At 37.2% G+C, this 27,085-nt stretch overlaps 2 protein-coding genes and 1 pseudogene across 2 annotated transcripts; all 3 read right to left on the bottom strand.

The window, feature by feature from the left end:
- Positions 1-416: 416 nt before the first annotated feature.
- On the bottom strand, positions 417-1,255 carry LOC117668805 (olfactory receptor 6F1-like). The gene has a single exon (XM_034422863.3). The coding sequence runs from the start codon at positions 1,164-1,166 to the stop codon at positions 417-419; it is 750 nt and encodes a 249-aa protein (XP_034278754.3). The 5' UTR covers positions 1,167-1,255.
- Positions 1,256-17,759: 16,504 nt separating this feature from the next.
- LOC117668804 (olfactory receptor 6F1-like) lies at positions 17,760-19,260 on the bottom strand (annotated as a pseudogene).
- A 6,664-nt stretch (positions 19,261-25,924) lies between these two features.
- On the bottom strand, positions 25,925-26,881 carry LOC117668803 (olfactory receptor 6F1-like). Its single transcript, XM_034422862.2, has one exon. The coding sequence runs from the start codon at positions 26,879-26,881 to the stop codon at positions 25,925-25,927; it is 957 nt and encodes a 318-aa protein (XP_034278753.2).
- Positions 26,882-27,085: the final 204 nt, after the last annotated feature.

Raw genomic sequence — 27,085 nt, 5'->3', positions numbered from 1 at the left:
GATCAGTTCTGAAACTATTTTTTTAATGAGTGAATAAATGACAACATTCTCACAACCAAATAATTGATTGCCTGTCTGAGTTTTCATTTTAGATAGAAAATATTAATGAGAACAAAATATTCAAAAGGAAAAAGGGTAAGAATAAACCTGTTCCTTCCATCTCCTTCCAGCCCTGCTAAGTGAGTCAGAGTGATTGTTTTTTAAAAACATTTATTTAATACTAACATTTTGAAACACAGAAAGAAAAATAAATAGATAACAAATATCTTCCACATGTGCTCCAGAATGAAGACATCAGCAATGCAACTTCATTGAATACTATTCCTGCCACCTGTAAGAGTTAAACTTCAACATTGCTGAGGAGCACTTTGTTTTAAAGGTTTTTGAGTCTTTTACATCAGTTGATAATTTGTCAATCACCTGTGAAATATATTCTTCAAAACATCCCTGATGTCTTTGTTTCTTAATGTATAAATAAAAGGATTCAGAAGTGGGACCAAAATCACATTGAAGACACTTACTAACTTGTTTTTTTCTAAAGAAATTTCTTTAGAAGGCTTGACAAAGAGAAACATGGTGGAACCATACCAAATTATCACAACAGCAAGGTGGGAAGAACATGTGGAAAAAGCTTTTTGTCGACCTTTGGTGGAAGGGATACGCAGAATTGTGGAGATAATGTACATATAGGAAAGGAGGGTGATCATACAGGAGCCTATAACAACAATAACAGCCATGGAAAAAAATGTTAGCTCAATGAAACGTGTATCTGTACATGAGAGTATGATCCAAGAATCAAGGTTACAGTAGAAATTATTGATCACATTGGGCCCACAGAAGGTCAGTGTTGTAACCATGTATGTGGGTATGCAAATAAGAAGGAAACTCCCCAGCCAACATCCAAGAGCTATCTTACAAGACAGGTTGATAGTCATGATAGTGCTGTAATGCAAAGGATAACATATGGCCAAATATCTGTCATAAGCCATCACAGCTAATAGCAACTGTTCAGTGCATCCGAAAGAAAAAATGAAATATAACTGCAGAATGCAGCAAGAGAAAGAGATACTTCTGCTTCCCCCCAGAAGAATGGCAAGGATCTTAGGGATAGAGGCAGTTGTGAACCACATTTCCAATAAAGCAAGATTGTAAAGGAAAATGTACATGGGAGTGTGGAGATGTTGATATATTATTATGAGAAGGATGATGGCGAGATTTCCTAAGATGGTCAGAAGGTATATGATTAAAAAAATTATGAAGATGGAGAGCTGAAAATGTGGTGAGCCCGGGAAGCCGAGAAGAATAAATTCTGTAACCCTTGTGGTATTTAGTTTTCCATAGTTGAGATTTTCCATCTAAAATGAAAAAAAAAAAAAAAAAGCCAAATTTATGAACAGAAGATTTCACGGAAATGTAACAGTACTAATATTAATTTATGCTATAGTGTCAGCACCACCAAAATGAATCATTTTACAATATTACATTTTTTCTGCTTCTTTCATTTTGGATCTCTTAATTTATCATGATCTATATTACTGATTTTGATATTTTTATGAGCAATAGCAAAATGATTTCTAAGTTATCATGGTTCTGTCTTATTTGGGAAAATGCAATAAAATATGACAGTTATACAGTTATAATAAAAATATAATAAAATTGACAGTATATATAAAAAACCCCTCAACATATCCTGCAATAAAATGTCACAACTTTTCTGAATATGAGACAATTGCATATTTGTCTTCCAAAACAGAAGAAGATAGTTTAACAATATCCAATATCTTTTGGGATGAGATCAGAAACTGGCCAAAAATATTGGTATAGTTCCTAATGACATAGCAATAATACAGTAACTGGTGGGTTGGATCTTCCACTGCTAAGGGGTTAAGATATTATCTATACAGTACTGTTGATGATAATAAATTATATTTATCTGTTTCTGTTCAACTAAGTGATGCACTCAAGATTCTATCTGAGTGTCTAAAAGTTTTGGGAATCTGTATGGAAAGGAAAAGATTTCTGCTGAAGTCTAATAAATGTTTGTGGATTTTTTTTAATGTTTTTTATTTTATTTTAATATAAATTTCATCTTCCATTAAACAGTATGTCATCTATATATAGATATCTAGTGCAATAACAATTAAAAATTACAATCATATTCATTACATTGTTATTAATTCTCTATTCTTATCTTAATACTAATATAAATATACCTAATCATAATAACAATCATCATCTTAACATATTTAATTCTATCTTAATTTATATTTTACTAATCTTTTATTTTTAGATTTCATATTTATTCTCTAACCATCAGTAAAATAAATCCCATATCATATAATATTCAGTTTGTTCCTTCTCTTTGATTGCAAGTGTTAATCTATTCATTTCTGCACATTCTAATATTTTTCTGATCACATTCTCATCTGTCAGAATCTCTTTATTTTTCCAATTTTGTGCAAATACAATTCTAGCTGCAGTTAATACATGGATAATTACATATATATTCTCTTTACTATAAATTTTGGGTAAAATCCCCAATAAAAATATTTCAGGTTTTAAGTCAATATGCTGTTGTATCATCTTTTCCGACCACGTATGTATTCTTGTCCAATACTTTTTGGCTTTGTCCACCACATATGATAGTATGATCCAGGTATCTGATGATACTTCCAATGTTTAGCTGATTTGTCTTTAAACATCCTTTCCAACCTCATCAGTACAAAATGCCATCTATAAAATATCTTATACAAATTTTCTTTATATGATGTTGATATTGTTAGTTTATAGTTACTATCCCACAATTTCTGCCATTAATTTAATTCTATTGTATAACCAAAAATTTTTGCCCATGCTATCACTGTCTCCTTCAATTAAACTCTTCCATTCAATGCCCAAACTATAGCTATATAGTTTTTTCATCGATATGTCTTCTGTTCCTGTTAATATCTTATTCAATTCTGTCAATTCTTTATAAAAGCCAAATTTAGCATCTTTTTCATATCTAGACTGCATGTGTGAATACCAGGCCATATCGATCCCTTATTCACTCAATTCTTGTTTATTTTTGAGCTCACCCTTTTCATTCAAAATGTCTTTGTGTCTTACAATATTTCCCATATTAATAATAATATATGTAATATATACATATATATTAATAATAATATATGTAATATAATGTATAAGTGCTTCCAGTGTCAAAAGCCAAACTGGTATTTTCAAATAGTGCTGTTCTCTAATATTCTGCCATCCTAACAGTAGAATATTTCTTATATAATGTCTTTGAAAGTAACCTTGTATCTTACTTTTCCCATATCATAAGAAGGCATGCCAAGCCAATTGCAAATCACGTCCCTCCAAAGTCAATAATCTTGTATTCCTTAATGCAATCCATTCTTTCATCCATGTTAACACCGCCGCCTGATATAACTCCCAATTTGGTAATCCAAAACCTCCTCTAGTTCTTGTATCTTGTAACATTTTTAAGTTAATTATTGGCTTTTCCCTTGCCAAATATTTATTTATTTATTTATTTATTTGTTTAGATTTATATGCTGCCCTTTCTCTGAGAGGACTCAGGGCGGCTCACAACAATAAAACAGAAAAATAAAACAAAAAATCCAGTTAAAAGTTACACATAAAATCCCTAAAATCAATTAAAATCCATTTAAAAAACCCCCATCAGTCTAGGCCAGCCAGGTGAAATAGCCACATTTTTAGTTTGCAGTGGAAAGAGCGAAAATCCAGAGCTCCAGGGGGAGCTGATTCCAGAGGGCAGGTACACCCACAGAGAAGGCCCGCTCCCTAGAGGTCACCATCCGACACTGTCTGGCCAACGGCACCCCGAGTAGGCCCTCTCTGTGGGAACGCACCGGGCAATGGGGAGCTGTTGCTGGCTGCAGAAAGTCCGCCAAATACCCCGGTCCTAAACCATGTAGGGCTTTATAAGTAATCACCAGCACCTTGAATCTCACACAGAGGGCAACCGGTAACAAATGCAGGTCGCGCAGAAGGGGTGTAACATGAGAGCGTCAGGACACTCCCATCACTACCTGTGTGGCCGCATTCTGCACCAGCTGAAGCCTCTGAGTGGTCTTCAGGGGCAGCCCCATTTAGAGAGCATTGCAGTTGTCAATCCAGGAGGTGACCAGCGCATGAGTGACCATGCGTAGGGCATCTCGGTCCAGGTAGGGGCGCAACTGGCGCACCAGACGAATCTGGGCAAATGCCCCCTTGGTCATGGTCATAACATGATCTTCCAGAGACAACCGTGAATCCAGGAGGATGCCTAAGTTGCGCGCCCTGTCAACAGGGGGCAACACCTCACCCCATATAACCAGTGGTGGAACCAAGATGCCGGTACCCATAGCCACTCCATCTTGGCAGGGTTGAGCCAAAGCCTGTTCTTCCCCATCCAGAGCCACACCACTTCCAGGCACCAGGACATCATGTCGAGGACATTGCTGGGTTGATTCGGGGTGGATAGAAAAAGTTGGGTATCATCAGCATACTGATGATACCCCACCCCAAAACCACAGATGATCTCTTCCAGCGGTTTCATATAGATGTTGAACAAAAGGGGAGAGAGGACCGACCCCTGGGGCATCCCACACATGAGAGGCCTCGGGGCCGACCTCTGCCCCCCACCAACACCGCTTGCGAATAACCTGTGAGGTAGGATGAGAACCACCGTAAAACAGTGCCTCCCACCCCTAACCCCTCGAGGCGTCGCAGTAGGATACCATGGTCGATGGTATCAAAAGCCATCGAGAGATCTAACAGGACCAGGACAGAGGAATGTCCCCTGTCCCAAGCCCTCCAAAGATTGTCAACCAGCATGGTGATGACAAATGTCATCTCCATTCTGTACCCGGGCCTGAAACCTGACTGGTACAGGTCCAGGTATATTGCTTCCTCCAGGGCCAATGGGAGATGATGTGCCACCACGCTCTCAATAACCTTTGCAATAAAGCGAAGGTTGGAGACATGATGAAAGTTGTTCAAGATAGCTGGATCCAAGGCAGGTTTCCTGAGGAGGAGTCTCACCACCGCCTCCTTCAAGGCAGCAGGGAAGCTCCACTCACCCAAGGAAGCAGTGCCTGGATCCAGTCATGTGTAACCTCCCGAGCCGAATAAACAAGCCAGGAGGGACACTGGTCCAACAAACCCGTGGTGGTATTCAGCTTCCCCATGATCCTGTCCACTTCCTCGGGACTAACAGGATCAAACTCGTCCCAGATAACCAGACCCATTGTCACCCCCTCAACCAACCCTGCCCAGTCAGAGTCCAGCCCATCCCGAATCTGAGCGATCTTGTCCAGGAGATGTTGACTATACTCCTCGGCCCTCCCCCACATAGGGTCATTCCCCTGCTCCCTGATTCAAAAGGGAGCGGGACACCCTAAACAGGGCAGCCAGGCGATTATCTGTGGACGCGATGAGGGCAGAGAAGTAAAGACGCTTCGCTGCCTCCACTAGATAAGATCGCATAAAGGATCTTAACTGGGCTCAGTCAGACTCGGAATGGCTGGATCTCCAACAGCTCTCTAGGCGTCTCCTCTGCCGCTTCATCTCCTGGAGCTCCTCAGTAAATCAAGGGGCCAACCAGGATCTGTGTTGGGTCAGAGGCTGCAAAGGCACGACCCGGTTGAGAGCCCCAACAGCCGCCTTTTCCTAGGCATCCACCAGAGTCTTGACCAGAGCATGGGAAGGAGAGACAGGTATAGTCCCAAGCTCCATCTGGAACTGCTCAGGGTCCATCAGGCGCCTGGGGTGGAACCAGATGGTCGGTCCCGCATCTCAGCGGCAGGGGGCAGCATAATGGAAGTCCAGCCGAAGGAGATAATGATTGGTCCATGACAGGGGGTACATACTTGGTATATCCTCACCGAACTCACTACACCACTGCTCCAAGATAAAAATGAGATCAGACATGTGTCCCCCCACATGAGTCAGGCCCTGAATTACCTGAGTCAGGTCCATTGCTGGCATGGAAGCCATGAACTCCCAGGCCGCCCCTGACGCCCCACTTCGCAGGTTAACAATGAGTCTGGGAAACTCAACCACCAGCAGCCCGGGCAGGGCTGTTGATACGCAGCTGGGAGATAGGTACATAATCAACAGCCCCCACTGCCTTCGAGGACCCCATCTCATGAGTAGGGATTCACACCCCTCCATCTGGGGAGCAGTGACTTCCCACAGACTATGGGCCTCCCTAATAGCAACCACCACCCACCACCCCTCCCCTTGGTCCTCAGCTGGTGTAGCAACTGAAAACCTGGCGGGCAAAGTTCAGTCAGGGGGACACCTCCCTCCGAGCCCAGCCAGGTCTCCGTAATGCAAGCCAGGTCCGCATTTTCCTCCTCGATCAGCTCACTGATGAGGGGACTTTGTTAAACACAGACCTGGCATTAAAGTAAACCAGTTTGAGCCCAGAGGTCCTATCTCTCAAACCCCCAGGAAGGCAGACAGAACCAGGAGGCTGGAGCAGGCCACCACTCAACAATAGTGGGGGCACGCTCCCAACCTCCGATATGGCCCTCCGTTCCTCCATCCACGGCCATTCCCCATTGCAACAGGGATCCGTGCCCCTCCCCCCTCCCTCAGAGTCCCAGGGGACCCCAACCCCGCTCCAACCTCACCGCGACTCTCCCCTGACCTGGACTGACAACAAATATCTTTTAGTATTATTTTATTGAGATCCTCAAAATATTTTTTTCCAATTTTCTCTGAACATCTAACTCTTTTTTCTGTTTATCTGTTATATTTTTCACTAAGATCTTAGTTCTTTCCCTAGTTATTTTCAATCCTGCCACTTCACCATACTCTTCTATTTTTTTATTAGTTTAGACCCTGTTTCTTGTGGATCTTCTAAAATAAAAACTAGGTCATCTGCAAATGACTGTAATTTGTACTTTTCCTTATTTATTTCCATACTTTTTATCTCAGTATCTTATCTAATTTTTCTATTTAATACTTCCAGCGTCAATATAAATAATAATGGCGCATTCACATTTACGAACTGGTAGTGAAGGTAAGTGAATACCACCACTGATCAGCAGGTAAAGTCAGGGAAACCTTTGCAGAAGTTTAATTTATGAGCCAATTTTTCCTACTTATGGACTGGGAGGCCCTGCTCATGGTCAAGCATTCCTTAATGACATCTCATTTGAATTAATGGAATGGGTTTTACATAAATCTCTGTTTTAAGAAGACTTGGAAGGTACAACTGATTTAAAGTGCATTGGCATGGGTAGTTACGGGCATGCCTGAATATACCCATGTTACACCATCAGTTTATAAACTGCATTAGCTTCTAGTAATTTCTGGCTACAATTCAACATACACTTATTATTTTTGTGCTTCATAGCACAGGCCTAAGTTATTAGTAGAATCACTAATCTCATTTTAGCTCTGCTTGCCTTTATGCATCTGTCAGCATTGATATTTGAGGTTCAGAAATGTGTTTCTCTGCCATGGTGCCCACCTTGTGGAATAACTTGTTTCTCAATATTTGGTTGACTCCAATGTTACTGCCCCTTTTTTATTGTCTGAAGACCTGCTGTTTTCTTCGGTATTGGGTCAGAGTTTTGACTGAACACTTCTCTAGGAATCATGGTAATATATTGATTATAGTGTCTTGCTTGTCACTTGGTTTTTCTGTTTAGTGTATGAAAGAGTGAATGTGTACTTAATTGTTTTCTATGCTGTCCAGAGTTGTGAATTGAAAGCCTCTAAGATGAATGAATGAACAAAGAATGAAAGAAAGAAAGAAAGAAAGAAAGAAAGAAAGAAAGAAAGAAAGAAAGAATGAATGAATTGGAAAATATATGGAATCAGTGATTAAAAAGCAAGAACATAATATTAGGTCCCAAAATATATGGGTAATTAAATGAATCTGTATGGATTTATTGATTGATTAAAATTATCTAATTTAATATCATTTGTTGCACTTGTATTGTTATACCCTGAAATGTTTGAAAATGGATGGTGAATACATCCTTTAAAAATTGTAGGGCAATTCTGGGAGAATGATGGGATATATTTAATTATGAATGAACACAAAACTAATCCTAATCTTTTATCAAGTTAATATATTAGCAGGGTGGGACAAAAAATTTGCATGGAAATTTGGGGGGGAAAGGGCACCAGTAATTCTTCCAATATATCTGCCCAACATTAAATAATTCTATTGTAAGCTATTGTATTCAAAGGACTCAAAGAGGCAACAGCTAGGAAAATAAAAGTTGTTTCAGCACTGTCAATTCAATTTAATTATTTTAATGTGCTAAGCCTTAATAAAACAGGAATTCATAGCTCTCTATTCCTAGTGTATGGTTACATTTTGAAACTAGGAAACATAACTGCACAAACACACATACAAATATATCAGTTGGTATCTTTCAGTAAATAAAAAAAAAAAACACTAAACTGCATCAATAATTTTAAATGTATGGATTAGGTCTTTCCCATATTGGAAAATTCCAAAAATTCAGAGCAATTTCAGGCATTTCAGTCCTTAACCTCAGATTGGATATTGCATGCAATTGCATGCAGTATCAAAAACCATTTCAGAATACATTCACTAAAAGCAAAATAATGTCACATTTATGTTTAGGTTTGGTTTAGCTAGGGCAACTGCAAAAATAAGTATCTTTCCTGTTCATTCTTATTTCTACCTAACTGTTACATGGAACTTTGAAAACCAGCTATAAAAAACTTAGTTTAGCTCATAGTCAATTCAGATTTGAGAAATCCCTTGTAACACTAGAAACCAGGAAAATATATTTAAAATTGATTAAAATCTAGGTCAAAGTATGGTCGTAAAATAAGTATTGGACATGAAGAAATGTATTTAATCCTTCCTCTTTAACAGATTGCGTCCAAAAGTGGGCCAAGTCCAATGTTGATGTTTGGGGATGTGAGAATATAAAAACTGTAGGAATCAAACATGGGAAGGAAAAATGTATATAGATGGAGTTTTGTAATATAGATGGATATCTAGTCTATCTAGACCATTCATTGTTGTTGCTAAAGAAACAGAAAAAGGCAGAATATAGTTGTACATTGATTCCTATTTTTTTATTGACTCAACTTTAATATTGAGGAAAATTTTCCAAATTGTTTAAATGCCATAGAGGATAGGTGCTATTTTTCTCCTAACAATGGATTTGTGTTGCTGGCAGCAGTTGTTAATGTTGAGAAAGAGAAGCAGCATTTTATATCTGTATATTCACACCTACAGAGAAGTGCATCCTATTGTGCTCAATAAAACATACATCTGAGCAGATGTACATAGCATTCTGCTGTTAAAAAACACAGATGCATGGATAAATTATTTTATTTATTGTCATTCTTCACTTGCATTAGTTCTGGATAGTGCGTATTATAGGATTGGAAAAGTAGAATCTTTTTAAAGAGAAATATGAATAGGATGATCCAATTTGCTTCTACAACAGGACTGCAATTTATGGAAATTCTATCTTGATAATAAAGGCATGAATGATATATAGAGTGAGGGTATAGTTTTCAAACAGAGAAAATGTGCTTTGGATTAATGCCTTTTTTAGCAGCACTCTGGTAACAATGGAATAACCATCATCACTAAACAAGTTTAAATTCTAACACATAAGTCCATTGTTGTGGATGTAAATGCAATATATCGTCACACCAATATTATTGAATTTGGCTGAAGTGCAGAGGATAAATTATTTTTCTGTTTTTATTCTTTACACAATTGTTCAGAATCCTAATGATTCACCTTTCTCCAATTGACAGAATATGTTGAAGCCAAACAGATTTGGAAGATAGGTGGAGAAAAAAATAAATTAGGAATTCAAGTATAGATCAAAACTGTCAGAAATGTCTTCCCTAATCAATTGCCCATGTGAGAATTGTGCTTGCTTTAGAAAAATATAAATGGAAATTCTGTGTTAAATTAACTACAGCTATAAAACATAAGAAGAGAAAATCAGGAAAAAAAAGTTACATGGAAAAAATATTATTATTAAGTTTATCTTACCTTCACACAAAATCTTTGATATATTTTAGCAGTAAAACTTCCTAATGATACCCTTTTCTTACTGTTACCCTGATTTTCTGAGTGAATTTTTCAATAATCCATGAAATAACCTATATAAATTGCGCATACTGATTTACAGTTTATCTCTCTTCTATTTACAGAACATTAAACTTTCTTAGCATTTTATTAACAAATAGAAAGCAAAAGTATCCAGAGATACCGGAATTGGTGTGTTTTATCAAACTAGATTCTAGTACATTGATTGAAACTATTTAAAAAATATGTCATGGTTAATTTAATCCCAGTGGAGAGATGTTTCTATTGGCACTTTAACAATCTAATTAAACTTTTTTAGGAAGGATAAAATACACAGAGGAAACAATTTCATTTACTCCATAAAATTTGGAGAAAAGTGAGGCATTATGAAGTATGATTTCCATAACAAACTTGAACTTCCTGGTTCAACTTTGAAACAAATTGTGACTAAATTTTTGTGGTCCTATGAACAGTTACAAATTAGAAATGGATAATTGCAACTTTAATAATACTGTGTACTGTATTGGATTATATTAATATCTACATTACCTTGTAGAATGAACACTATTGCAGTGTGTGTGTGTGTGTGTGTGTGTGTGTATGTGTGTGTGTGTGTACACATAAATAAATGAACAAAGAAATACATACATACATACATACATACATACATACATACATACATACATACTGCCCAATATGCTACATAACATCAGTGGCTGAATGATCTAAGAATAGGGGATATAGACATTAAGCCCTTGTCATGGTCTGATCATTCTCTCCTTCACATGGACTTTCAAGTCACTTCCACCCACCGCAGGGAGACGGAACCAACCAAATGGTTCCGTCCCAGGCACCTGATGGACCCCGAAAGGTTCCTGATGGAGCTTGGGCCATTTCCTGAGACTCTGGCTCACAACTCGACTGAGGACCTTGTGGTCGCCTGGGACAGGGCGGCTACTGGGGCCTTGGACCGCGTTGTGCCTTTGCGGCCTCTGACCCGATGCCAATCTCATCTAGCTCCTTGGTTTTCCAAGGAGCTGAGAGAGATGAAGCGTCGGAAAAGACGCCTGGAGAGCGATTGGAGGACAAGCCGATCTGAATCTGACCGAACACAGGTGAGATCTTATATTAAGACCTACCTAGTGGCGATAAGAGCGGCAAAGTCTGACTACTTCTCTGCTCTTATTGCATCTGCAGAGAACCGCCCAGCTGCGCTGTTTAGGGTGACCCGCTCCCTACTTCAGGTGGGGGTACGGGAAGATCCTTTAAAGGGTCAAGCTGAGGATTTTGTACAATTCCTGCATGATAAAGTCGCTCAGATTCGGGAAGGCCTGGACTCCGATTGGGTAGATCCAGGGGAGGAGACGGGGGCAGGTCTTGAGAGCGTTATCTGGGAAGTGTTTGACTCTGTGACTCCTGAGGACATGGACAGGATTCTGGGCAAGCTTAACGCTGCCACATGTTTATTGGACCCGTGTCCCTCCTGGTTGGTACTGGCCTCCCGGGAGGTTACACGAGGCTGGCTCCAGGGGATTATAAATGCTTCTCTGAGTGAGGGTGTCTTTCCCGCCGCCTTGAAAGAGGCGGTTGTGAAGCCCCTCCTCAAGAAGCCTTCCCTGGACCCGGCTATATTATCAAATTATCGTCCAGTCTCCAATCTTCGCTTTGTTGAGAAGGTTGTTGAGAGTGTGGTGGCGCGACAACTACCCCGATACCTGGATGAAGTTGTCTATCTGGATCTGTTCCAGTTGGGCTTCAGGTCACGATACAGCACGGAAACGGCATTGGTCGCATTGGTGGATGATCTCTGGAGGGCTCGGGACAGAGGTTGCTCCTCTATCCTGATCCTATTAGATCTCTCAGCGGCTTTTGATACCATCGACCATGGTATCTTACTGCACCGGCTGGAGGGGTTAGGAATAGGGGGCACCGTGCTTCGGTGGTTCTCCTCCTTCCTCTCTGACCGTTCGCAGTTTGTGTTGGCAGAGGGGCAGAGGTCGACCTCGAGGCACCTTATTTGTGGGGTGCCACAAGGGTCAGTCCTCTCACCCCTTCTGTTCAACATTTATATAAAACCGCTAGGCGAGCTCATCCGTGGTTTGGGGGTGAGTGTTCATCAGTATGCTGATGACACACAGCTATACATCTCCACCCCAGACCACCCCAATGATGCCCTTGCTATGATGTCCCGTTGCCTGGAGGCCGTGCGGATCTGGATGGGAAGAAACAAGCTCAGACTCAACCCCTCCAAGACCGAGTGGCTGTGGCTTCCGGCGTCCCGGTATAGTCAGCTGGTACCATCACTGACAATAGGGGATGAGATCTTGCTCCCCACAGAGAGGGCCCGCAACTTGGGTGTCCTCCTGGATTCACGGTTATCTTTAGAAGATCATTTGACGGCCGTGGCCAGGGGTGCCTTTTATCAGGTTCGCCTGATCCGCCAGTTGCGTCCCTTTCTGGATCGGGATGCCTTGCGCACGGTCATTCATGCCCTAGTTACCTCCCGTATGGACTACTGTAATGCTCTCTACATGGGGCTCCCCTTGAAAAGCACCCGGAGGCTCCAACTGGTCCAGAACATAGCCGCGTGGGTGATTATGGGCGCAGCTCGTTACGCCCATGTAACACCTCTCCTACGCGAGCTGCACTGGCTCCTGGTGGTCTTCCGGGTGCGATTCAAGGTGTTAGTTATCACCTTTAAAGCGCTCCATGGCTTAGGACCTGGGTACCTACGAGACCGTCTTTTGCCATCAATAGCCTCCCACCGACCAGTTCGTTCTCACAGGGAGGGACTACTCAGGGTACCGTCAGTCCAATTATGTCGACTGGCAACTCCCAGGGGGAGGGCCTTCTCTGTGGGGGCTCCAACCCTTTGGAATGAACTGCCCCCGGAGATACGGAATATCCCTGATCTCCATGCTTTCCGCCGTGCCCTCAAGACCCTGATGTTCCAACAGGCGGGGCTAAACACACGAACATGTGAATGATTTTTTAAATGTTATCTAATTCTGGGTTTTATTTAATTGACCAAACTAAGTAATAATTTTAATTAGCAATTTTATGATGTTTGTGTGTCTATATTTTTCTTGACTGTACACCGCCTTGAGTCCTATGGGAGAAAGGCGGTATAGAAATATAATAAATAAATAAATAAATAAATAAATAAATAAATAAATAAATAAATAAAATAAACATAGGAAAATCTAGTGGTATTCCTAATGAAATTCCAATGGTCAATATTTTTTTAGCCCAAAGATAAAATTAATTAAGAAAACTGGTGAAAGAGGGGCATCATTTCTCTCTATTTCATAATAGGAAATAATGCTGAAGAAAAGTATTAAGTGGTAGTGTCTAGCCTCAGGGGTTTCTTCAAGGAAACTTGGTCCCCATATTTTAATAGGAAAGGTGGTTCCTCAACTATTCTAATACTATGCTATTTAAGCATAGTATTTAAAGAATACCTTAAAGAATAACATTAAGACATTAAATTGTATTTAATCAATGTGTGACCACTAGGGCAAGAATGATGTCTAGGTTAGATAAGATCTAAAAATAAGATACACACACACACACACACACACACACACACACATCCACACCAGTGGTGGCATTCAGCTGGCTTTATCCCGGTCAGACGAATCAGTAGCGGCGGTGACAGGAGCCTCTGCCCACCCGCCTGGACATAATCACACCCCATTTTTGACGCTCTGAGCATATGCAGAAGGCTCTGTGCATGTGCAGAAAGGTCCACATTTGTAAACCAGTAGCAAAGGTAAGTGAATACCACTCCTGAGCCATACACACACACACACACACACACACACACACACACACACAGAGAGAGAGAGAGAGAGAGAGAGAGAGAGAGAGAGAGAGAGAGAGAAAGAATGATTTTATTTCTTCATTACTAGTTTTCTGTGAGTAGGTTGGGTTAGTGTGTCTAATGAAGCTAACTTTTCAATTGTGTTGCCTCAATGTGTGCAAAATTTCTAATTCCAATTTTGGTTTGGCCTCCTCCATTAAATTTTACTGGATGACTTTGGACAGATATTTCAGTCAGTTTTACCTTACAGATATTTTGGTCAAAACAACGGAAAAGTAAATCCTAGGTACATCATTCTGATCTCCTGTCTTTTGCTATGTTTAGGAAAGAGAAGATGGTGATGGGGTGATGATCAGTAGCAAGATGGATGGACTCTGTTGGGTGCATCACTGGAAGCCTGAAGAACAAGGTTGGAGAAAGGTTATTCTGGAGAAGGTCTATCTACTTACAGCCAAGATATCGGAGCTAATTTGCATTGCTGCAGAAGAGTGAATGATTAAATTTTCTGGAATTTAGCAAGTAGATTGAGGGCAGAGATGAGCCATTATACCTAGCATGACAATCACATACGCATTAATTTAATGAAGAAATATAGTATTTATGTTTTTAAAAAGGATTCAAGCATACAAAATTTTATTTACTACAGAAAACAGTTTCCATATCTATCAAGAATAAAATATCATCGGATTCAATGGACTTAATCCTCTTTATTTGAGTAAAACTTATCATTTTGTTCTATCAAGAATTGTATTTATCTCACAATTTACTGCATTTCTCTTACATTGGGTCCACAGAGGGACAGTGTTGTAACCAGTTAGGCAGGTATGCAAATAAAAGGAAATGCTCCAGTTAACATCCAAAGGCCAACTAAGATAGGTTGATATTCACAATGGTGTTGTAATGCAAATACTTCACTGTCCCTTTATAAAGAGCTTCCTAATGTTTTAATACAACTGGTCATTGCTGCATGCCTTGTTATGGTAGAATAGCATAGAAAGAGGCTGGTTCAAATTAGTATTCATACTTTTTTAAAAAAAAAAAATTAGATTAGCTGGCAGTTTTTAATAAATTTGTTATTCAAATCTTTAGATCAATTTGATAAAGCCAAATAAAAAGTATCTGACTTCTTGAAGACCAAGAACTTTGGTGCTTTTTGCATGTGTGTTTTAGTTGTTCCAAACTATTTATACATATAATCAAGGTGAGTTTGGAAAATTGGTTCAAATTTATTCAGATATCTCAGTATAACCAGATCAATTTTCTAAATCAGTTTGAACATTGGAACTGAATTAAATACAATTATATTTTCTTAAGAAGTAATTTTACAAGTAATAAACTGTATTTGTATGTGTTTAGAAATTAATTATAATGCACTTTACATCATATAAAATTCATCTGTGGCTGATTACTTCAATATGATTATTTTTACCTGGTCATTTATTAGCAGTTGAGGGAGAATAGCAAATAAATATCCATTATATAAGATCTGCTTTTAGTTCCACCCAGGTTGGTCTATTGACTCAGCCTAGACAACCAACGTCCTTGAATGTCTCCCACAACTGGTGGAAAAATATGAATGGAGAATTTATGCACTGATATTAAGAGTAATTGCTGCAATTTTGAAAGATGTGTCTATCAGGCTATGACAAAGGAGGAATAATAATAATGAATATTTCCTGCATCTCTTCTTTATGTAGCAGCGTGTAGCTAATGTTGCAGAAAATGATTTCACTCAGAATATTTACCTGTATATTTTCTCATTTGTTTTGCTTGCTTGCTTGCATTTAATATATTGCACCAGTTATACAGTGGCATATATTATTTTGATTCAAATTCAGATTACAATCACCTTATATTTTAGATAATAATAATGAAGCAGCAGCAATAACAACATAACTACAAAATAGACATATACACCTCTATTTTCCACTTTTTCCATTGACTTTAAATTTCCTCTTCTCCAGTTTTATACTTCATGCTTTTTTAAAAAACTTTTTGCAACACAAAAGGTTAGAATAAATTTTTGACTTACTGGTAGACTAGAAAAAGAAAAGAGTTTTATTAATAAGATTGACTACATGGGCGACATCATTCAGTGCTGCTGATCAATTAGCTACCTTGGGTCAGATCTGGGTTTTCCTCATATTGGTATTTTTTCAGAAGCTGTGTGATTTTACTTTACAAGTCTGGTATGTGCTGAACATGAACCTGCACTACATGAATCTGCACTACCAGTCCTTAACTGATATATATATTCATCTGGATGAATCTTGCCATCACTGCTATTCAATCACAATGACATCTAGTAATTAGATAACCACTGAACTTGGATATGCTGTAAAGAAGAAAACCAGTCTTTATTTATTCTTCATTCCCAAATTGCATCAGAAACCCCATATGGATTCAAAGAAAATAAAAAATAAAATTATTTATAAAATGTTTTTTATTTAGAAGCAAGGCTTTGACTAGAAGAGGGGGGAAAGGCAAATATTGTATGTGAATTGGCAATTAATATCTTGTGTATCCAAAATGCTGACAGAGGACAATCTGAGATGTTTACCATCTAAATAAGTAAAATTGCTTATTTCCATTTGGAAGCTCTGAGTATGCAGATTTCTCTGTGAATATTCATGCCATGTTCTTGAAATACCAGTCATACATTAGTTGAAACATTAGAGACTTCTGTTTTGCTTCAGTAGTTTCAGTGTTATCTAATCAGCTAACCTGAGGGGAGGAGCTGAAAGACCGACATTTGCAGCTTTCCTGGTGTCTTATGTTAGAGAAATGCTGGAAGAAATAGCAGAAGTGGGAAGTCCATCAGTGGAACAAATATTGTTCCATTTTGTAAAATAATGATTGCAGAAATCCTCATATCATCATCATCATCATCATCATCATCATCATCATCATCATCATCATCATTTTAGTCATTGTCTAATTATATTCATTGCAGGATAAAGGCCTCTTCTGTATGTTTCTAACCAATATGGTCTGTGCTTTATTTTGCCAATTGGGCCTGCAATACTTGCTGATATCATTGATTCATCTTGTTTTATGTCTCTTCTGTGGATTGTTTGATGAAGTGGGATCCATTTTATGACTGCCTTAGTCCACCTGCCATCAGTTCTTCTTGCTATGTGACCAGCCCATTTCCATTCCATTTCTTTGACTCTCTTGATGATATTATATACTTCTGTTTGTTCTCTAATCCATGTGCAGGTCTTTCTATCTTGCATTGTAATGCCAAGCATGTATCTGTTAGTGTCCATGTTTTACTGGCACATGCTAGAGCAGATAGTACACACTGATCAAAAAAGTTTCTCTTCAGGAAAAGGGGGAGATTGTTCTTGAAAATTATGTTTAGCTTGCTGAATGTCTGCCAATCGCATCTAACACACCATTCAATTTCTTTTATTGTATCACAATATGTATAACAACATATGGATGCTAAATTCACAAATAAAATACATATCAAATAAACAGAATTTTGCAGGGTGTACCCATGTTCTGTACCCATTTCATTAATGTATGAGTAAATGCAACATTCTTATAATCAGATAACTGGTTATTTTCCTGAGATACTTTTACATTTAGAAAATAAACACAGGAGTCTGATATTCAAAATAAAAAATAAAAGAATAATCCCATTACTTTTATTTCCACATGATTTTCATAAGTGATTCAAAACATTTTTAAAAAATTTCTAAATTGGGAAAAAATAAAAATGTCAACATATACTTTTCCAGAATGAAAATCTTAGTAAGGCTGGTTGATGCAAATAGTGGTTATGACTTTAAGAGTTCAAATTCAAATTTTATAGTATAACACTTCAGCATTAACTATTTTTGAGGATTTCAGGTTGAACCTGCATATTGCCCATCACTTGTGAAATACATTCCTCAAAATATCTGTGACTTCTCTCTTTCTTAATGTATAAATGAAAGGATTCAGCAGTGGGACAACAATAACATTGAAGATGCTTACTACTTTGGTCTTTTCTAAAGAGGTCTGCCTAGAAGGTTTGACAAAGCCGTGCGGGGGATTATGGGGGCGACGAGATGCTCCCATGTGACACCTCTCCTGCGCGAGCTGCACTGGCTCCCGGTGGTCTTCCGGGTGCGCTTCAAGGTGTTGGTGACCACCTTTAAAGCGCTCCATGGCTCAGGGCTGGGGTATTTATGAGACCGCCTTCTGCCGCCAATAGCCTCCCACCGGCCAGTATGCTCGCACAGAGTGGGCCTCCTCAGGGTGCCGTCCGCCAGACAATGTTGGCTGGCGACCCCCAGGGAGAGAGCCTTCTCTGTGGCGGCACCCACCCTCTGGAACAACCTCCCCCCAGAGATACGTACAATAACAGACCTCTGGATTTTTCGTCGGGCCCTGAAAATCCATTTATTTCAACTAGCTGGGCTGGCTTGAGTTAAATTTTAAACTGATTTTAAATTGGAATTGTTTTAATTACGGCCAAAATATTTAATTATTTTAAACAGTTTTTAGATTTTGTATGTCTTGTTTTTACTTTGGCTGTTCACCGCCCTGAGTCCCATATTGGAGAAGGGCGGTATAGAAATTTAAACAAATAAATTAAATAAATAAATAAATATAGTGGAGCAATACCAAATGATCATAACGGCAAGGTGTGAAGAACATGTGGAAAAAGCTTTTTGTCGACCTTTGGTGGAAGGGATACGCAGGATTGTGGAGATAATATAGGAAAGAAAGGTCATCATACAGGAGCCTACAATGACAAAAATAGCTATGAAAAAAGCTGTTATCTCAATAAACCAAGTATCTGTACAGGAGAGTATGATCCAGGAATCAAGGTTACAATAGAAATTATTGATCACATAGGGCCCACAGAAGAACAGTGTTGTAAGGACAGGTAGGCAGGTATACAAATAAAAAGAAAACCCCCCAACCAACATCCACAGGCTAGCTTACAAGATAGGCTGATATTCATGATAGTACTGTAATGCAAAGGATAACATATGGCCAAATATCTGTCATAAGCCATTGTAACTATCAGAAAATGTTCAGTGCATCCAAAAGAAAAAAGGAAGTACATCTGTAGAAGGCAGCCAAAGAAAGAGATACTTCTGCTTCTCCCCAGTAAAATTGCAAGGATCCTGGGGATAGAGGCTGTTATGTACCATATTTCCAGGAAAGAAAGGTTGCAAAGGAAGAAATACATAGGTATATGGAGGTGTTAATATGTTATTATGAGAAGCATGATGGTGAGATTTCCTAAGATGGTCAGAATGAACATAATAAAAAAGAGGTTGAAGAAGAAGAGCTGAAAACGTGGTGAGCCTGGGAAACCAAGAAGAATGAATTCCGTAACTCTCGTGTTATTTAGCTGTTCATGGTTGAGCAATTCCATGTGTCTTCTTTAGCCTGTGAAGGAGAACATGCCAAATTAATGCACATAATATTTCAATAAAGTCTGGCACATCTTTATGTTCCAATACTAGTCCTTTTACAAGATTGCAATTAATTCTGTCTTAAATTTTCAATCTTGCAATATGATGATCCATCACACGCACCATCATTTTGATGATCATCAAAAGTCAAAAAAGTGACTTTTATACCTTTATATACAAATTGCAAAATGATTCCTAGCAGTAAAATCAGAATAATGTTAAGTATCTAATTTTTTGAAATATTTTCTTCAAAAAAAGAAAAATATGTCATTTGTAGATGTGATATTTCTTTTTCAATTAGAAAAATGAAGTTAAATGTTTGACATTGACTTTTATGCATATCCTAAAAGCAATTGCATAACTTTCTTAAAAAGAGGAAAGCTTCAAATATGACTTTCATCAGTGGATCATGGCTTTTTCCCAGCTTCAAGGATTTTCTTTGTAAGAAGGGTTTTATAGTTTGTTTTTGATAGCAATAATTTAAGGAAGAAGTGTATAGCAGTTAAAATGTTGGATTTAATTTAGACTACTAAGGTAGATTTGGTTGTTCTGCATTTCAGGTCAATACTAGTTTTAGATTTGAAGAAAATTAGGGAGGGATAACCAAATAATAATTCCTTAATAACATTTTTGAAATACATGATATTCTGTCCTATAATATTATGAACTAAGGAACAATCTTGTTTTATGAATTTCATTCTACATTTCATGATTTCCTTTCCATCTATTTTACATGCTTCAGACTCCCACAATTTAGATTCTGACTTAGTTTAATCATTTCAGAACAATACAAATTTGACATGAATTGCTTCATATATGTTATATAGATATGTACATGAACATTTCCTTGATCAAAAAGAAGATCAACTATATCTAGTACTCATTTGCTTTGAATAAAATATTGTTGGTTTATGTTTAGAAAAAGAAGGAAGAAGAAAGGAGGAGATACTAACTTCAATATGATATCAAATTACATTTTAATTATATTTCTCAAACCACCTGTCTGAACCAGGCAGAAATAATAGTAAATTTCCGATTACCTACTCATCCATTCTATAATTCATATATGCAGATTTCTCTGCTCTTTGCTTTCCTATGTTATATTTGGGGGATAAATCCTCATTGTTCTTACTTACACAGTCTAATGACAACTAGGACATGCTGAGGAACAAAATAAGAAATAAAATATATTTATATAATTATAACCAAAATATCCCTTGAGATTTAATCTATCCAGCAATTTCCCAGCTATTAGAATTTTTCTCCTTTTTTCAAAAGTAACTAAAACTACAGTGGTGATGAATATACCATTGGGAGACCTGAAAGAAGAAATTAGAGGTAGGAAAATTTGTGGAAAATTTATCTATATTTTCACTAGGAGTCAAAAATAACTTGATAGTACATAATCAATTAATCAATAATTCATTTTATGATTTACAAATTTAATTAACAAGAAAGAAAGAAAGAAAGAAAGAAAGAAAGAAAGAAAGAAAGAAAGAAAGAAAGGGAGGGAGGGAGGGAGGGAGGGAAGAAGGAAAGGAAAGAAGGAAAGAAAGAAAGAAAAGAAAAGTTCTGAAAAATGATTGCGAGATGGAAGGTTTAGCTAATGAAATTCAAGAATTTATGAAAAACAGGACTATTCTAAAAGAGTCTTTTAAAAATCATTGAATTATACTTATTATGCAGAAGCAAAGCAGTTAAGGGCAGTTATAACAAGTAAGAAAAGATGTTGGCAAAATAAGGAACTTGGAAACTTTAGCTTGACCCACTGGATGGTTAGTTTTCCAGGAGATAAGTCTAATGTACAAATAGGATTCAGTCTATTGTAGAGCTATATGAAATCTTATCCATATGAAGAGAAAGCAGATGGGATGAGGAGATAATAACCAGAAGTTAAAATAGTCCATTTATCACATGTCCTATTTCTGTCCTTTGTAGATTCAGAGTCACTTCTTGACCATTTCAGATATGGCACAGCATTCAAGCAGTGTTGGGGTCATGTAAAGAGAATTTACATGGAGAAGATGGGATTGAATTTCTCATTGCAAGTATTGATTCAGGCTTGCTGAAATAATTATTTTAAGTGTTCAGAGGCAAAGTGCCTTGAGATTCATTACATTTTGTGTTAAATGGCTTCATATAACAAGAAGCATAGTTTTTGGATGTAATTAACAATTCAACTTAACTCATCCATTGAGATCAGTTTATGGTTAGTGAAAATCACACTTTGGAATATTTTTAGGATCAAATACATATTCTATCATTTCTCACAATATTGATAGGCTAATATTGCTAAGAAATTGCATTAAAATTGTATTGATGCCAAACAGTGAGAAACATTATTCATTTTTTATTGTTGTTATTGTTGTTTATTTTGTGCATTTTGAACTACTTTTTTACTTTGAAATGCTTAATGAAAACTTTAATTTCTAATAATGCAATTATGTCCACTGTTTGAAAGCCTTTAAAATACTTTTTTGGTTGATTAATCTAGTATTGATACAAAGAAGGGTTGCTTGCTTCTATCCCAACAAACCAGAAAATATTAGAATTTATATTGAACAAAGTGGTTCAAGGACAAAAAATACAGTTTAATTTAAATTCAGTTAACATAAACATATAATAAATTACTCTCCATATGTTTAATATTTCCCATTGCTGTCACAATATTACTTAGCACTAACTTCTGTAAGCCCTTTAAGGAATTCTAGAACATTAGAGTGGTCTAAAGTAGCCCTACAGAGAGATAGGCAGCAAATAAATCTAACAAATAAATTCATTTATATCTGAAATCTAGAGTGATACACTTCAGGCTCAATTATTAGATATATATTATACTACAATACTTTTCTATTTATTTAAAGGAACTGTTGCATAAATATATATTCAGTGAGCAATTCAAAGATTTCTCTAAATTTCTTTCTGTACATAGAAGAAAGATACAGAAAGAAATCTAGACAAACTGAATCTATGAAACTAAAACTGATAGTTGTCACAATTTATAAAATGGTTATTTTTTTAAAAAAAACTCTTCTCATCTTTCTTATTAAAATAAGATATCAAAGAAGCAGGAAGGTCATTTATTTATTTATTAAGTTTTCAGGGGCAAAGTTTTAACTTAATATTTGAAGTTAAACCTTTGAAACCTCAGACTATGTAATTTTTATATAAAATTTTAATATCCACAAAATGTCCAGCAGAATTTTATATCCTTTAGTCTTCATTTGGTGCATTTACCCAGGTATTTCTTCCTTTGCAGTCTTTCCTTCCTGGAGAGATAGTACTGAATAGCCTGTGTTCCCAAAATATTAACAATTCTTGTATCCAAAAAAAATGACACCATTTCCATTCTAGGCTGTATCACAATGTGCATTGTTTTATCCTTAGATTATTTCCTATTATTATTCTGTATAACATCTATTACATTTAGAATTTTCAAATTTGGAATTTCTCTCTCTCTCTCTCTCTCCCTCTTTCCCTCTTTCTCTCTTTGATATCTGAAAAAGAGTACAACTTTTAGTTATATTTTGCTAAGTACAATTTTGCCATAAAATCAGCAGTGTAATAGGGAGAAAATGAAAGGGGAAAAATATTAATTATGTTGCCAAAATCTTGATGCCAAGATCATGTATTGTGTGCCTGTCAGGATTAATGTAAAATTTCCTATGAGAAGACCTAGTTGTTTCAGAAGAATTATACTGGACTACACCACCACACCTAATGAAATTAGATAACAGCAAAAACCTAGACATGCCATCTCAAATATAAATCTATATTATTCAGTGGGTCATGTTAACAGGTAACTGTATAGAGTCAAACTGCATTAAAATAGTGCATGCTTTAGCAAAAGTTACAAACTAATGGTCAAATTATGTCCACATCTAGAATCCATGTTATCTTTTTACAAACTGTCAATGTTTGTTACTTATTGAGATGAGAGAAGTAAGAACCTATTTTAGGTTCTTTCTTTCTAAATATAAGTTTTGAAATGAGAATGAAATATTTTACATTATAGTATAATAATGCTTTAAAAGTTATTGAAAAGCTTGAAATACAATGCAATATATTGCTATGATAATAGTATAACACTAGTATAAATAGTGTTGTTGTTAGTTGCGAAGTTGTGTCCAACCCATCATGACCCCCTCGACAACGTTCCTCCAGGCCTTCCTGTCTTCTACCATCTCTGGAGTCCATTTAAGCTCATGCCTATGGCTTCACTGATTCCATCCAGCCATCTCATTCTCTGTCATCCCCTTCTTGATTTGTCCTCAATCTTTCCCAGAATTATGCTCTTCTCTGGTGAGTCCTTCCTTCTCATTAGGTGGCCAAAGTATTTGAGTTTCATCTTCTGGAACTGGCCTTCTAAAGAGCAGTCAGGGTTGATCTCCTCTAGGACTGACCAATTTGATTGCCTTGCAGTCCAAGGGGCTCGCAGGAGTCTTCTCCAGCACCATAGTTCAAAGGCCTCAATTCTTTGGTGCTCAGCCTTTCTTTTGGTCCAACTTTCATAGCCATACATTGCAACTGGGAAAACCATAGCCTTGACTATACACACTTTTGTTGGCAGGCTGATGTCTCTGCTTTTTAGTATGCTGTCTAGATTTGCCATATCTTTCTTCCCCAGGAGCAAGTGTCTTTTAATTTCTTGGCTGCAGTCCTCATCTGTGGTGATCTTGGAGCCCAGGAAAATAAAATCTGTCACTACCTCCATTTCTTTCCCATCTATTTGCCAGGAATTGAGAGGGCCAGATGCCATGATCTTAGTTTTCTTAATGTTGAGTTTCAAGCCAACTTTTGCACTCTCCTTCTTCACCTGCATCAAGAGGCTTTTTAGCCCCTTTTTGCTTTCTGCCATTAGAGTGGTATCATCTGCATATGATATTGTTGATATTTCTCCCAGCAATCTTAATTCCAACTTTTGATTCATCTAGCCCTGCCTTTCTCATAATGTGCTCTGCATATAAGTTAAATAGGCAGGGTGACAGTATACAGCCTTGCTGGACTCCTTTCCCAATTTTGAACCAATCAATGGTTATGTGTCCAGTTCTCACTGTTGCTTCTTGACCTGCATATAGATCAAGTAGACCTGCATCTAAATAGTAGTAGTAATAATAAGCTGTAGTAATGTATTCTTATAATGGACCATAGCTAAACTTGAAAGTCTATTCTAAATGTATTTATTTACAGAATGTATCTTGTGTCATTATCAGTATTATTACATTCTATACTTCCATATCTCACAGAATACTGTAAGCTTTATTTTACAAGCCACACATATGATTGCGTTATATATATACAGTATGTATTAACTGCTAGTCAAATGTAAAAGTTGAAATCAAAGTGATAGCTTAGGAAATTCTCTACTGGCTTAGATCTAAATTCATTTTCTGAAAGTGTTATTTACATTTATTAAATTTCTCTTTGACCATATACCAAACTATGTACACAACACAAAGAGTGTCAGTTTGATTTTTACATTTAGGGATTCCATATTTTAAAGATATGTAACAAGAGTTTACAGGATCACATATTATTTTGATGCAAGTTACAATCACCATACATTTTCAGTAATAATAATAAGTTACTTGGCTTTGGTTCACAAGTCTGATGTGAGCTGGCCTCCATGAACTTACACCTGCCAGCCCTTTATCACATATCTGAGTGAACTTTGTCAGCATTGCTATCTAGTTGCAACTGACATATAAAGTTGGATATGCTGTTAAATTAGAATTATCTATTTTTTCCAAATTGCATTAGAAGTGCCATGTGGATTCACAGGAAAAAAATTGAGTATTTTTATTTAGACATAATGCTTTGTCCAAACGGAGAGAAAAATATGTATGTTGTATGGTAATTGGCACTTAATATATGGAGAACCTAAAATGCTGATAGAGGAGAATCTCATATGTTTACCATGTAAAAAACTTCATTTGCTTGTTTTCATTTTGGAATCTCTGAATGCACACATTTCTCTATGGAGATACATACCATGTTTTGAAATGCCAATCATGTCTATGGATTGAAATATTAGAGAGTTCTGTTTTGCCTCAGTATTTTCATAAAATAATCTGAGCGGAGGACCTGACAGACTAGCATTTGCAGTTTTGCCCATGTTAAAGTAATGGTGGAGACAATTGTAGAGGAGGGAGGTACAACTGGACAGAATCATCAGTGGGACAAATGATGTTCCATTTTATAAAACAATGATAGCAGAAATCCTTGTAACAACATGTGGATGCTAAATGAATTACATCTCAACTAAATAGCATTTTGTGGGGTGGGGTAGGTTTTGTCTTGTATGATTTATTTAATGAATGGCAACATTTTCATAACAAGGTAACTAGCTTTCTTTCTGAGATGTATTTATAGTAAACACTGGAATCTGATATTCTAGAGAAAAGACTAATCCTACTTTTTTTCTATTTTCACATGGTTTTCATGTGACTCAAAACATATTTTAATGTACGATGTTGAAAGGAAAAATAGAAATGTTAACATTACTCTTCCAGAAATAAAATATAAATAATTTGATTGATTCTGGGAATCCTGAAAACTGTAAGAGTTCAAATTCAAAATTTATGATATAACATTTCTGCTTTAATTATTTTGAGTCTTTGAGGATCAACCTGCATTTTGCCTATCACTGTGAAATACATTCCTCAAAATATCTCTAACTTCTCTGTTTCTTAAAGTATAGATGAAAGGATTCAGTAGTGGGACCACAATAAGGTTGAAGATGCTTACTACTTTGGTCTTTTCTAAAGAGGTCTGTTTAGATGGTTTGACAAAAAGGAATATGGTGGAGCCATACCAAATGATCACAACAGCAAGGTGAGAAGAACATGTGGAAAAAGCTTTTTGTCGACCTTTGGTGGAAGGGATGCACAAGATTGTGGAGATAATGTACATATAGGAAAGAAGGGTCATCATACAGGAGCCTACAATTACAAAAATAGCTATGAAAAAAGCTGATATCTCAATAAACCGAGTATCTGTACAGGAGAGTATGATCCAGGAATCAAGGTTACAATAGAAATTATTGATCACATTGGGCCCACAGAAGGACAGCGTTGTAACCAGGTAGGCAGGTATACAAATAACAAGAAAACCCCCCAACCAACATCCACAGGCCAGCTTACAAGATAGGCTGATATTCATGATAGTACTGTAGTGCAAAGGATAACATATGGCCAAATATCTGTCATAAGCCATTGTAGCTATCAGAAAATGTTCAGTGCATCCAAAAGAAAAAATGAAATACATCTGTAGAACACACCCAGAGAAAGAGATACTTCTGTTTCTCCCCCAAAAAATTGCAAGGATCTTGGGGATAGAGGCTGTTGTGTACCATATTTCAAGGAAAGAAAGGTTGCAAAGGAAGAAATACATAGGAGTATGGAGGTGTCGATGTGTTATTATGAGAAGCATGATGGAGAGATTTCCTAAAATGGTGAGGATGTACATGGTAAAAAATAGAATGAAGATGAAAAGTTGAAAATGTGGTGAGCCTGGGAAACCAAGAAGAATGAATTCTGTCACTCTTGTGCTATTTAGCTGTCCTTGGTTGAGCAATTCCATGTGTCTTCTTTAGCCTGTGAAGGAGAACTCACAAAATTAATGCACAGAATATTTCAGTGGAGTCTGTATCTACTTATGCTTCACTGTAGCATCACCAATATTAGTTCTTTTAAAATATTGCAATTTGTTCCTTCTTAAATTTTCAGTCTTTTAATGTCAGGATCTACATTAGTGACTTTTATACCATTATGAATAGATGACAAA

Source organism: Pantherophis guttatus, chromosome 4, assembly GCF_059756535.1.
Source record: "Pantherophis guttatus breed Tessera chromosome 4, ASM5975653v1, whole genome shotgun sequence".
In the NCBI taxonomy this organism is placed as follows: Eukaryota; Metazoa; Chordata; class Lepidosauria; order Squamata; family Colubridae; genus Pantherophis; species Pantherophis guttatus.
This window is presented reverse-complemented; position numbering and strand designations above follow the sequence as displayed.